Source organism: Capsicum annuum, unplaced genomic scaffold, assembly GCF_002878395.1.
Source record: "Capsicum annuum cultivar UCD-10X-F1 unplaced genomic scaffold, UCD10Xv1.1 ctg1491, whole genome shotgun sequence".
Classification (NCBI taxonomy): domain Eukaryota; kingdom Viridiplantae; phylum Streptophyta; class Magnoliopsida; order Solanales; family Solanaceae; genus Capsicum; species Capsicum annuum.
This window is the reverse complement of record NW_025820326.1, coordinates 328650-341905: the sequence shown is the minus strand read 5'-3', so window position 1 is coordinate 341905 and position 13256 is coordinate 328650. Positions and strand designations below refer to the sequence as shown.

The window sequence follows — 13256 nt, the reverse complement described above, 5'->3', positions numbered from 1 at the left end:
TCCGACATTTCAAGCATTGGGTAAATGATGTAGCCTTTATACGTAAAAGCAGGCGCGCTAGTATGCGTAGCCATACATTAAGCGTAAGTTAGCTGTTATCACTAGACTCTGAAATCTCTACGCGTGAGAACTTCCCAATTTGGATCGTCAATTGAAACTTTCTATTGCTTTGTACAACTGAAGAGTGCTTGATTTAATACATATTAGTTCTGTTTGAAAAAAAAAAGGGTGGGGGGGGGGGGGGGAGGGGGGGGTAGATTAACAACTTTTTAAAAGAATATAAGAAGCAATTATGAAAAAGGAGCCGATAGAGCAAACCTCGGACAATTTGCCAGTAACTCAGAAACCTATATATTATTTCTTGAGAAGAGCATTATCCCTATTTTTGCTAAAACAGCCATGGTAATTTAAAATGGGACTTCACATTGGATTGACTATGGTAATTCAAAGCTCATTTCATGCTGGCCAACTGGTTGCGGAGGAGCTTAGCAGCTGCTACCATGTTGTTGAGTGCAGGCTTAACTTCAGTGTACTTACGCGTCTTGAGGCCACAATCGGGGTTGACCCAAAGGATGTTGGTATCAAGGACTGCAAGCATCTTGCTGATTCTGTCAGCGATTTCTTCTGTCGACGGAATCCTTGGTGAATGGATGTCGTATACTCCAGGGCCAATGCCAGCACCATACGTCACTCCCTCACGGAACACAGAAAGAAGCTTCTCGTCAGACCTGGAGTTCTCGATGGTGATCACATCAGCATCCATGTTGATAATTGAATGGATTATGTCGTTGAAGTTTGAATAGCACATGTGAGTGTGAATCTGTCGCAATGAGTGGTGAAGATCATTAGAACTATGTAAAAGAAGAAAAATGCTACATTTAGTACAACAAAGAAATCCTTCAGAGCCAGCATATGCGCAATTTGACACTCGATGGACAATGACTTGCCCCTCTGCCCTTCTCCATTTAAATCCAGACTTCTGGTCCGCGGCAAGGTTTGAACTAGTGAAATGCACGTAACTATAACTTCTGTGCTGTACCCTTTACAACTGAACCAAAGCACCGGGGGCAAAGAAAAAAACTTTACCCATTAACACAAAATGCCTCCCAATTCTATCTAGCTCTTCGCTTTACCAGTTAACTATCAGGGACAAAGCACCAATTCCACACATCAAAAGTTGCTCATGAATCTTCTTTTTTTAAAATAACTGTGGTATCCTGGCCAGCTTGTCCACACCTCGACTAATTCCATGGGACACCAGCCGCCTCCCACCAGCACCAGGTAACTCTGTCCACCAAGGCTAGGACAGATAGGAAGAAATCACCTAGTGTTCTTTTACCTATTTTGGGGTTCTCAATCCCACTGTTGTAATATTGTTGGGCATCGGACATGTGGGAAACATTATGTTCCTTTTCTAATTTATGAATTTTTACCTTTTCCTACCTCTTTTGGGAGTGAAGGGGTGCATGAATTTCAGAAGTTGACCGGGTAGGAAAATACAAAGACTATCCAAGATAGAACTGATGTATAAAGGAACTTTTGGAGAAGTTGACAAGCCGATAGGCTTCAACATATAGTTATTTTCATTTCATATGAAGAATGAAAACGAGAATAAATACAGACCTGGGTAGTGTCTTGAACACCACAGTTGGTAATTCTAAATGAATGCACAGCCCAGTTCAAGTAGAAAGCTTCCTCGGACTTTCTTAGAGGCAATCCCTCTCTTAAAGCTGCTTCATCAATCTGAATGACGTTAATGCCGGCCTTCTCGAGATCTTCAACCTCATCCTTAATAGCCAAAGCTATTTGGTAACAAGTCTCAAATCTTAAAACAACAGTAAATCAGTTATAAATTAGATGTGCGCGGGAAAAAGAAAGATATGATTCTGTTTGAAGCTTAAAAGTTCGAACCTTGGCTGGTCATCTCTAACAAAAGACCAGTTTAAAATGGTAACAGGTCCTGTGAGCATTCCCTTCATTGGGCGCTTGCTCATGCTCTGTGCCAGTGAAGACCAGAAGACAGTCATTGGTTTTGGGCGACTGACATCACCGTAGATTATTGGTGGTTTAACACAGCGAGATCCATAAGACTGAACCCATCCATTGGCTGTAAAAGCAAAACCAGATAATTGCTCCCCAAAATACTCAACCATATCATTTCTCTGCATTTTAATGATGAAATATTAGGGATCTCAGCTTCTTTGGTAGGACCATAAAGACGATTAAACTTGCACTTGTGTATCTCACCTCTGGTTCTCCGTGCACAAGAACATCAATATCTAGCTCTTCCTGGAGTTTGACTACTTTGCTGATTTCCTCCGTAATATATTTGACATATCCTTCCTCTGGAATCCTTCAATAGTCGGAGGGAAAAGAAATTAATAAGCAGACATAAACAACAGCAAGCTAAAAGGAATAACTGCAGAGGTAGAAAGTTAACTTGTTAGCCTTGTATTCCCGGCGAACTTTTCTTAGCTCCAATGTCTGAGGGAAAGAACCAATGGTAGTGGTTGGAAGAGCAGGAAGAGTCAGCTTCTTCTGCTGAGCTTCCAACCTTGCGCTGACAGTAGTGGCTCTGCGATGGTCAGAGCCCTTCAAAGCAGTAGCCTGAACATGAAAGGCGGATTATGAGTTGATAATTCCAAGTAGCTAAAACGATAATAAGATGGATATAAAACACCTAAATTTACTTACAGCCTTCTGTACAGTCGCGTTGGTCACTCTAGGAGAGGATATTCTGGATGTCCGAGCCACAGCGTTAGCAGAGAAGAATGCCTACCGACAGAAACAGCAGCAGCAAAAGGCTTTAAAAAAAAAAACAAGTTTTGAATAATGATATGAAGCTTAATTGCGGGTTAAGTCATTCATTGAGGTCCACACTCCACACCACTCTAATGTTCAATAGATCCATTATATCATAAATGTTAAAATTTAAGTGCTCAGCGATACAACAATATGATGGCTTGTAGTCCAATAAGAGTCGATTTATTTTGTGGCCAAAAACAGCATGAATAGGGTAAACTTCATCGAATATTATCAGTATTACGAGTTTGAAGATTCACTACTATATAAATCTCACATGTTCTAGATTTATATTTGCAGATCAAATATGATGATTCATCTGCCATGTAGACAATTAACAAAAATATATCGCTATACCTCGTCTTTTTGTCCAGCCAATGCCTTTGCCAACGCATTGACCTCAACCAATTTTTGTGCAGCAAATGCAAGCCACGACTTAATTTCTTCATCCAACTTAGTTTCATTCACTAAATCAACTGCAGTGTGGAGAAGTGAGCAGGAGGTGGAGACCACAAGCTTGTCTGAAGAAAAGAAATGCCCAATTGTCACTCATATAGTTCTGATCGTGCACGAACCTATATTTTTACTTATTGAACAATTTCCTAGAAAATTTAGGAAGACTGAACGTTGTGTTTAAAACAATATGCTGACATGGAGAAGTGCTTTCCCAGGAGATCTAACAAAGGATAATGGAATAGACAAATAACTGAAATTACTAGACTGGAATACTTCAAATTTTAAAACAGATAGAACAGTGTGTTCATATAACAGGGTAAAGAATATAACAGATTTTTCTATGCTGTTAAATTCCTTAAAGAAAAGCTAGAGAATAGTAAGAAATTATAGGTAAATTTCTAGGCTTCTTGAGAACATCTGCGGACTCAGATTTTCCTATTCAATGTAATAAAGTGCAGTTACAACCAAATACCTTTTCCGACTAGGTTCTCAAGAGATTGCAAGGTAGTGAGAGAAGAAGCAAGATCATTAGCCCAAATATTCCTCCCATCAACTACTCCCGCAAAGAGATACTTTTCTGAAGGAAAACCAGTCTTGATCAAATCAAGAGTCTTCGATCCACGAACAAGATCAAACCCCAGTGCAGTAACGCCTTCTAAAGCAATCACTGTTTTGAAAGCTTCAGCAGGAACATCAGCAAAGTATGTCTCAATGAGGACATTTAAACCAGAAAGCGATAACTCTAATTCTGAGTAGGCATGAGAAAATGCTTGCAATTGATGAGAATCAAGATCCTTAACAAGAGTAGGCTCATCAAACTGAATCCAACTAGTACCAGCTGCCTTCAGTTCAGCAATGACTTCCCTGAATGAGCGGATATATATAGGACCATACTGGTGAACATTTTAGATAGAAATAAAGGACTGAGACTAAAAAAATTGGTCTGCTCTTACTTGTAAACTGGAAGAATCTTGTCAATCAGTGAGAGAAGAGGAAACGACTTTTCAACACCTTTTGCTGCTTTTGATAACAAGAGAAAGGAAACTGGTCCTACGAGGACAGGGACTGTGTCAATGCCTAGCTGCAAAAACAAATGGTTGAACAATATGAGAATACCAAAAAATTCAAAAAGATTCAATGAATACAGCTGACATGTGGCTACCAGTCATGATCACAGGCTGGCAGTCAGGGATATGTGTCATGCATGAATGTTAGTTCAGCCCCATGACAAACTCCAGTTGGAGAGGCATGCAGAACATAATCTCACAAGTAAAAAAGGTTCAACTAAATCAACCTTTAAATTTTAGTACGAGTCATAAACTTACAGATTTAGCCTCCTTGTATTCAGTAACTGCTTTGTGAGATGCATACGAGAACTTAACATCTGGGCCTAATTCAGGAACAATGTAGTGGCTGCATCCAAGAAAAAGAATCTCATATAAAGAGTTCATCAAACAGTAAGATTACACAGATCTCAAAGCTCGCTAAGTTGTTGAACATTTGAATGAAATGTCGTCACTTACTAGTTCGTGTCGAACCATTTTGTCATTTCCATGGCAGGTACAGACGCATTTCCCCTAGCCATTGGGAAGTAGACATCAAAATCAATCTCACCACCATTCCAACCATATCTTGGTGGAATTGCACCTAGCATAGCCGTTGTGTCCAAGACTTGGTCATAATACGAGAAGGTGTTGCTTGGAATATATTTAATGCCAGCATCAACCATCTGCTTCCAAATGGATGACCTAAGATCTGCTGCCACTTTCTCCAAATCCTCAGTACTGCTCTTCCCATCCCAAAAAGACTCCAACGCAAACTTAAGCTCTCTCTTGGGCCCCATACGAGGATATCCACCAACATGAGACGCCATTGTTCTGTTCCATCCGTCACAAGAAAAAGTACCACAAATTAAATTTGGACATTTCAACAGCCTCTAAAGTGTATACATCCATCTGTATTTTCATTCAAAGGATTGCATACAAAATCATTGCAGGTTTTTAGAATGAATGCTTAGCATCATGAAACAAAGGATTTGAAACTGCACAAAATTGCATGAACAAGAGTTTCAAAAAAGAAAGATCAAGAACTGCTACACTAGACACTACAATCAGGAGATAAGTAACAGCCATATGATGAATCTTTTCCTTCATAAAATCGCAAGAAATTGAGATGTAATGCATTTAAAACTAGGCAAACTCCAATAATCCGTGAAAACCAATTAAGAATCAGAAAGCAGAATAAACCTTCAAAGACATGAGGCATTGTCCCAACATAACCACACACCTCAAGCAACACACATTCACAAAAATAATAAGATAAAGGCTATATTAGAAACTCACCCTGCAACTTATGAAATATACATCAACTGATAAAATAAGTTAAATTGTGAAGAGTCTCATTTTAACACCTAACTGTCTAGAGAGGAGATTCTTCTCCTTATTTATATTAGATTTATAGCAATTTAGGAGATAGACACTTTGAATTATTTAAATTGGGTCTCCAACGAGTGGTACTACTAACAACTTTTTTTTTTGATAACCGTGGTATCCGGGCAAGCTTGCCCTCACCTCAACTATTTTCATGGGATACCTTCCACCTCCCACCAGCACCAGGAACCAGGTAACTCTGTCTGGACAGGGTTAGAACAGATGGAAAGAAATCACCCAGTGTTTGTCTCTGTTGGGAATTGAACCTGAGACAGAATGGTGCTCAACCCAACTTCATTGACCCACTGTTACCTATTATTGTATTGTATTGTTGCTTTAAATACAATATTTGTTTTCTATTGTTGCTTTAAATACAATATTTGTTTTCATTGTTACATCTGTTGTTATGTAACAACGAAAAGTGTCATTTGCAATGACTGATTTTGCATGATCACATCGCTACCTTATTTTTTCCTCTCATCTTGCACTAATTTTCCCGGGTGCATGGCTTTAAAAGAAATCCTATTTTACCCTTATCCTACCAACTCTACCTCGTACCCTATTTTTTCTTTGAAATAGTGTAAGCTTACTCTCAAGTTGTTGGTGTGTGGCATAATAAAATGATGAGAAACGATACAATCTATAGATATTATAAAATATAATAGATACATTATGAAACGATATGTAACAACCTTCAATAAGACTAGAATGATAAACTCAGCCTACTCTGGCACCATACTATAGAATGCTTCATCGACAAAATTTGAACCATTAAAACGGACACTTTTTGTTCATTCATCTTACCTCCGCAGAAATATACACATAAAAAGCGCCAAAACAAACACAATGATAAAATGATACTAATAAGCAAAAACTTTGAAGACCCACAATCCAAAATGCAAACTTTGAAACACTGAACACAACATACTTCAAATAAATTATACTAACACTGATTATTATGGGTATTAGCTGATATAACAAAAAAACAAGATATGGGCAGAAAAAAAGACACGATAACTTGAAACTAATAAGCAAAAATCTTAAAAGATCCACAATCCAAAATGCAAACTTTGAAATACTTAAACACAACATACTTCAATATTAACTGATACAACAAAAAACCAAGAAATGAACAGAAACAAACATATAATAATTGATAAATTGATACTCCCTCCAATCACTTTTACTTAGTCATGTTTAGCTTTACGAGAGTCAATCTGCCTAATCTTTGAAGCTAAATTGAATTAGATTAATTTAATCTTTTCAATTTAAAATTTAGATATTCGAAAACTATATAAAATTACTATAAGTTGCAATCCTTCACCTTAAAATGAAGGTCAAAATCCATACAGTTTGACTCTCGAGAAATGTGACAAGTAAAAGTGAGCATGGAGAGTACTAATAAGCAAAAAGCTTAAACACCCACAACACAAAGTGCAGACTTTTAAATACTGAAACACAACATAGACTTCAAAAAAATTACAGTAACACTGATTATTGTGGGTATTAACTAAATATAAGTAAACTTAAAAGAGCCTCAATCCAAAATGCAAAGTTCGAAACTTCGAAATACAGAGAAACTAACATACTTCAAATACATTATAGTAACACTGATAATTATGGCCTATGGGTATTAACTAAACAAAGTGCTTCCTGGCGTACTAAAGCTCCCGCTATCAGCTCTGGGAGAGGGTCGGACCACAAGGTTCTGTTTCCACTGCTTGAACCCGGCATGTACAAGTCACATGGCAACAACTTTACCAGCTACTACAACACTCCCCTTCAAATGATATTAATGACTAATATAAGGCAAAACCTTAAACACCCACAATCCAAAAAAATAACTGTGAAATACTGAAACATAACACACTTCAATTAAATTACAAAAACACTAATTATTCTAGGAATTAACTAAATATAAGAAAATATCTTGAAGACCCTCAATACAAAATGCACAGAGACAAAAACACTAGGTGATTTTTCCTCATTTATCCTAGCCTTAACGCTACAGTTATATTAAAAAAAAAACCTTTGAACTACTGAAACGCAACACACTTCAATATAAATTACAGTAACACTGATTATTATAGGTATTAACTAAATATAAGAAGAAAAGAAGCCTTAAAAAACCCACAACCCAAAGTGCAAACTTTGAAATACAGAAACACTAACATACTTCAAATAAATTACCATAGCACTGATTTTTAATGGGTATTATTATTAACTGATATAACAAAAAAAAAATATCAAGAAATGGGCAGAAAAAAGAACCTGAAGTGAAAGTTTAAATGCAAGAATTGGGTACCACGTGGGGGTATGAAGTGAGAAATTGAGGAACCAAATGATAGAAAAGTTGATGAAGAAGAATGTGTTGACAACAATGGTAAAAATTGTTTCATATATAATAATGAACTCAATTTCTTAGCAATACTTAACATGTCCACTTTCACAAAATGTTCTTATATATACTTATAATATTTGTGACCTATTATCGGCCTGTTTCTTTTGCTTCTCGTTCTTTTCTTCTTGGTCCTTCTACTTTCTGTTTTATGCATTTAGTACCTAATATTTATTAGAACACTCCTTCCGCTTCATTTCATGTTACATTATTTGACACGATATTTAAAAAGAAAAAGAAAATTTTTAAAATTTGTGGTTTAAAATAATATTTAAATATTATTAATTATAGTAAGATAATTATTTTTTTATTATTATTTTTCATCCGATATTTGATACCCGCATTGAAGTCCCGACTAATTTAAATTCTCACTATGTAAAATCCCATTCGGGGTGAAACGCTTTCTATTGATTATTCTTTTTAAAACAAGCTAAAAAAATTATGTTTGGCCAATAAATATAAATTAGAGTTATTTTTAAAATTTTGTGAGAGAAATAGGAGTGAAAAAAATAAAAATAAATTTTACTAACTTTCACTTTTTTAAATACAATTTCAAATTGTATTTAAAATTTTCATAGTCAAACACTATTATTTTCACCTTTTTACTAAAATTAAATAATATTTTAGAAAAAAATAAAAAATTCTCATTATCAAACGGCTCATATTATTGAACTCAATTTCTTAGCAACTACTTAATATGTCCACTTTCACAAATTTTTTTTCTTTTTTTTTGGTGAAACACAAAATGTGTTATAAAAATATGTAAAGTAAACAAAGAAAAGGGAGGATTTTAGTGTATTAATCTTTCACTAAAGAAGTAATCAAAGTTGTTCTCTCTGCACATTTCTTTCATAAGTTGTAGGTTATTTATAGCCCAAATTATCTAATTTAGTATTCAAGAAGTGGAGAAATACTAAGGCAATTGCTCTACTTAAAAAGGAAAAACAAATGCCTACTGATTTGACATCCATTTATAACAAACCAACTGCATATTGACATGGCATCCATTTGCAACACTCCCCCTTGGATGACTATGTAAAGCAAAATTTTCTGAATATGCATTTGAGTGTTGCCTCATTAAAAACCTTAACAGGAAAAATCCAGTAGGATAAAAACCTTGGTTAAGGAAAAAAGAGTACAACGCGTATTCTTACTCCTCCTGATGAAGACCCCGATTCAACTGGTTTAGTCTTAGCATTCCAATCCTGTATACCATCTTCTCAAAAGGTGAGAAATTGGTAAAGATTTGGTGAACAAATTTGCTGGATTGTCACTGGAGCGGATCTGTTGCACATCAATATCACCGTTCTTCTGAAGGTCGTGCGTGAAGAATAACTTGGGTGAAATGTGCTTCGTTCTATCTCCCTTTATAAGGCCTCATTTAGTTGAGCTATGCATGCTGGATTGTCTTCAAATATAATTGTAGGTACCTTGATTTCAAACTTCAGGCCACATCACTCTTTGATGGAATGTACTACTGATCTCAGCCATATGCATTCTCTACTTGCTTCATAGATTGTTATTATCTCAGCATGATTAGAAGAAGTAGCAACGATGGACTGCTTTGTCGATCGCCATGATATTGCAGTACCTTCATATGTAAACACATAGCCTATTTGGGACCGTGCTTTATGTGGGTCAGATAAATAACTTGCATCGGCATAACCAACAAGATCTGGACTAGCTTTGTTAGTATAAAATAGACCCATATCAATAGTCCCTTTTAGGTACCTCAATATATGCTTAACTCTGTTCCAGTGTCTTCGCGTAGAGGAGGAACTATATCTCGCAAGCAAATTAACAGAAAATGCTATATCTGGCCTTGTAGCATTAGCAAGGTACAAAAGTGCACCAATAGCACTGAGATGTGGTACTTTGGGACCAAGAATCTCTTTACCCTCTTCCAGAGGTCGGAATGGATCTTTACTTACATCAAGTGATCGAACAATCATTGGAGTACTTAATGGATATGCTTTGTCCAAGTAAAAATATTTCAAAACCTTCTGGGTATAGGCAGTTTGGTGGATGAAGACTCCGTCTGCTAAATGTTCGATTTGTAGACAAGGATAAAGTTTTGTCTTTCTAAGATCTTTCATTTCGAATTCTTTCTTTAGATATTCGATTGCCTTTTGGACTCTTCTGGAGTCCCGATGAGATTTATATTATCTACATAAACAGCGAGTATAACAAACCCTGACACCGTTTTCTTAATGAAAATACAAGGACAAATGACATCATTTATGTATCCTTCATTTTTCAAGTACTCACTTAGGCGATTACACCATATACGCCCTGATTATTTTAGACCGTACAACGATCTTTCTAATCTGATTGAATATAATTCTCGAGAATTTGAACTATATGCTTTAGACAATTTTAATCCTTCTGGGATTTTCATGTAAATATCATTATCAAGTGAACCATAAAGATAAGTGTAATCACATCCATTAGATAGATTTCATGATTTTTATGTACAACTAGACCGATGAGGTATCAAAATGTTATTGCATCCATGACAGGTGAATATGTTTCTTCATAGTCAATACCGGACGTGCCTTGTATCTTATAATTTCATTTTTCTCATTTCTTTTACGTATGAAGACCTATTTATGGCCAACTGATTTTACACCATTTAGGGTTTGGACTATAGGTCCAAAAACCTCCCGTATAGCAAGTAAGTTCAATTCAAATTGAATCGCCTCTTGCCAGTTTGGTCAATCTTTTCTTCATCGACATTCTTCGACAGATAGAGGTTCAAGGTCCTCATTGTCTTGCATGATATTTAGTGTAACATTATATGCAAAAACATTATCCACCATAATTTTCGATCGATCTAAATTTACCTCATCATTAGTAGAACTTATTGAAAGTTCTTTATTCATTTGAGTCTCGGGTTTACTGATTTCTTCAGGAATATCAAGATTAATCAGATTTTGAGTCTCTTCAGGAGAATCTTTAATAATACCATCTTTATTATTTTTCGTGCTTCTTTTTCTAGGATTTTTATCCTTTGAACCCAAAGGCCTACCACACTTTAGGCGTGTTTGAGATTCAGAAGCTGTTACATTAGAATATGGTTCTTTTGGAACTTCAATTCGGACAGGCACATTCGCTACAGGGATATGTGACTTTGTTATCCTTTTTAAATCAGTAAATGCATCTGCACTAATTTCTGTAAGTGAATGATCTTTCGGATCTCACTTTCACATATGGGGGTACGTGGATCAAAATGAGATAATGATGAACCTTTCCACACAATTTCTCTTTTAAGGTCACGTTTTTCTCTCCCTAATTGTGGAAAATTTGTTTCATCAAATCAACACTCTACAAATCAAGCAGTAAATAAATTTCTCGTCAATGGTTCAAGGTAGCGAACTATAGAGGGTGACTCAAACTCCACATATATTCCTAACCTTCTCTGGGGGCCCATCTTAGGTGGTGCAATTGGCACACATACAACATATCTAAAAATTCGTAGATGGGAAATATTTAGCTCATGACCCAGAACCAATTGTAATGGAGAGTATTTATTATAATGAGTTGGCTTGAGACGAACAAGTGATGTTGCAGTAAGATAGCATGACCCCAAACAGTACTAGGTAATTTTATTTTCATAAGCAGTGGTCTTGCTATCAATTGTAGGGGCATAATAAATGACTCATCAAGGCCATTTTGAGTATGAACATGAGCAACATGATGTTCAACCTTTATCCCAAATGTCATACAATAATCATCAAAAACTTGGGATATAAATTCTCCAGCACTATCGAGGCGAATAGCCTTAATAAGATAATCTAGGAATTGGACCCTTAATCTTATTATTTTTGCTAATAATTTTGCAAATGCCAGGTTGCGAATAATAAGAGGCACACATGTGACCATCTTGAAGATGCATCTATTAGAACCATAAAATATCTAAATGTCCTACTAGGTGGGTGAATAGGCCCACATACATCCCCATGTATACGTTCTAGAAACTAAGGGGATTCGACGCTAACTTTCAGTAGCGATGGTCTAGTTATCAGTTTGTCTTGATAACAAGCAACACATGAAAATTCATCCGGTGTAAGAATCTTTAGGTTCTTTAATAGATGCCCTTTTGAATTTTCAATGATTCGTCTCATCATTATTGAGCCAGGATGGCCTATTCGATCATGCCAAAGCACAAATGTATTTATATCAGTAAACTTCCGATTTACAATAGAGTGTACTTTAGCTATACTAATTTCGGCATAGTATAAGCCAAAAGACAAAGATAGTAATTTCTCCAACATTTATTTTTGACCTGAGACATTCTTGGTAATGCCAAGATATTTGACATTCATTTCATTTATTATCTCAGCATGATATCCATTTCTGTGAATATCTTTAAAACTTAATAAGTTTCTTGGGGATTTAGAAGAGAACAATGCATCTTCTATAACTAACTTTGTCCCCTTAGGCAGAAATATAGTGGCTCTTCTGGAGCCTTCGATTAATTTTGAATTACCAGCAATCATTGTAACATTTTCTCTTCTTCTAAGTAAGTGGAAAAAGTATTTTTCATCATTAAATATTGAAGAGATGTCAAAGGGGTTTCTTACTTCCCAAATAGATCCTCCTATATCTATATATATAAATGCTGGTTTACCAAGAATACGCAAGAAAAGCACTTCGAATTGTTGATTAATCATCAGAGATGACTCATTATTAATGTATCTTTCCGTTCTAATACTCTATCCGAGAGTTATCAGTATTTATCAAATATGTTCCTATCTAATGGACGCTATTGGATCAAATGACAAAGACATTGTTAAGAAAAAAATGGCTTTTCTCGGATGAAATAAAAATTGGATTCAAGTAACAGGAGCGTGCGTTGTTCCACTATCAATTACAAAAATATCATCATGATCGATTATTGATCCAAATAAGACTTAAGGAGTATTCATATTTTCTTCAAAATAAAAATATAAACAAAATAAACATTATAATATAACTAGCACATAACATATTATATAATATCTCATTTCATGTTACCTATATGTCAATATAAATAGTGCTTGCAAGTTCATTATAACTATATTTATTATTCAGTTATTTATTTATGTAAACATGTGCCTATCTATATTACTAAATTTAAAACTCTATTTATTTAATAAATTATTACTATATTATCGTGCAAATACCCAATA

At 35.5% G+C, this 13256-nt stretch overlaps 2 protein-coding genes across 4 annotated transcripts in view; both read right to left on the bottom strand.

Annotated features, from left to right (window-relative positions):
* Window positions 1-266: 266 nt before the first annotated feature.
* Window positions 267-8146, bottom strand: LOC107875906 (5-methyltetrahydropteroyltriglutamate--homocysteine methyltransferase). Of its 3 annotated transcripts, none has more exons than XM_047402149.1 (12): window positions 7959-8146; window positions 4782-5135; window positions 4584-4671; window positions 4212-4339; window positions 3731-4122; window positions 3160-3323; window positions 2695-2775; window positions 2441-2607; window positions 2248-2353; window positions 1912-2162; window positions 1624-1825; window positions 267-820 (listed from the first exon to the last, which is right to left on the bottom strand). In XM_047402149.1, the coding sequence occupies exons 1-12, from the start codon at window positions 8123-8125 to the stop codon at window positions 452-454; spliced, it is 2469 nt and encodes an 822-aa protein (XP_047258105.1). In that variant the 5' UTR covers window positions 8126-8146; the 3' UTR covers window positions 267-451. The 3 variants fall into 3 exon arrangements, with proteins under 3 accessions (XP_047258105.1, XP_047258107.1, XP_047258106.1); XM_047402151.1 differs by having other exon boundaries at window positions 7993-8130; XM_047402150.1 differs by having other exon boundaries at window positions 4782-5213; window positions 7959-8095.
* A 1393-nt stretch (window positions 8147-9539) lies between these two features.
* Window positions 9540-13256, bottom strand: part of LOC124890294 (secreted RxLR effector protein 161-like) — a 115732-nt gene continuing 112015 nt past the window's right edge. The window contains exon 2 of the mRNA XM_047402158.1: window positions 9540-10006. Within this exon, the coding sequence (XP_047258114.1) occupies window positions 9540-10006 (467 nt within the window). The remainder of the gene's footprint in view (window positions 10007-13256) is intronic.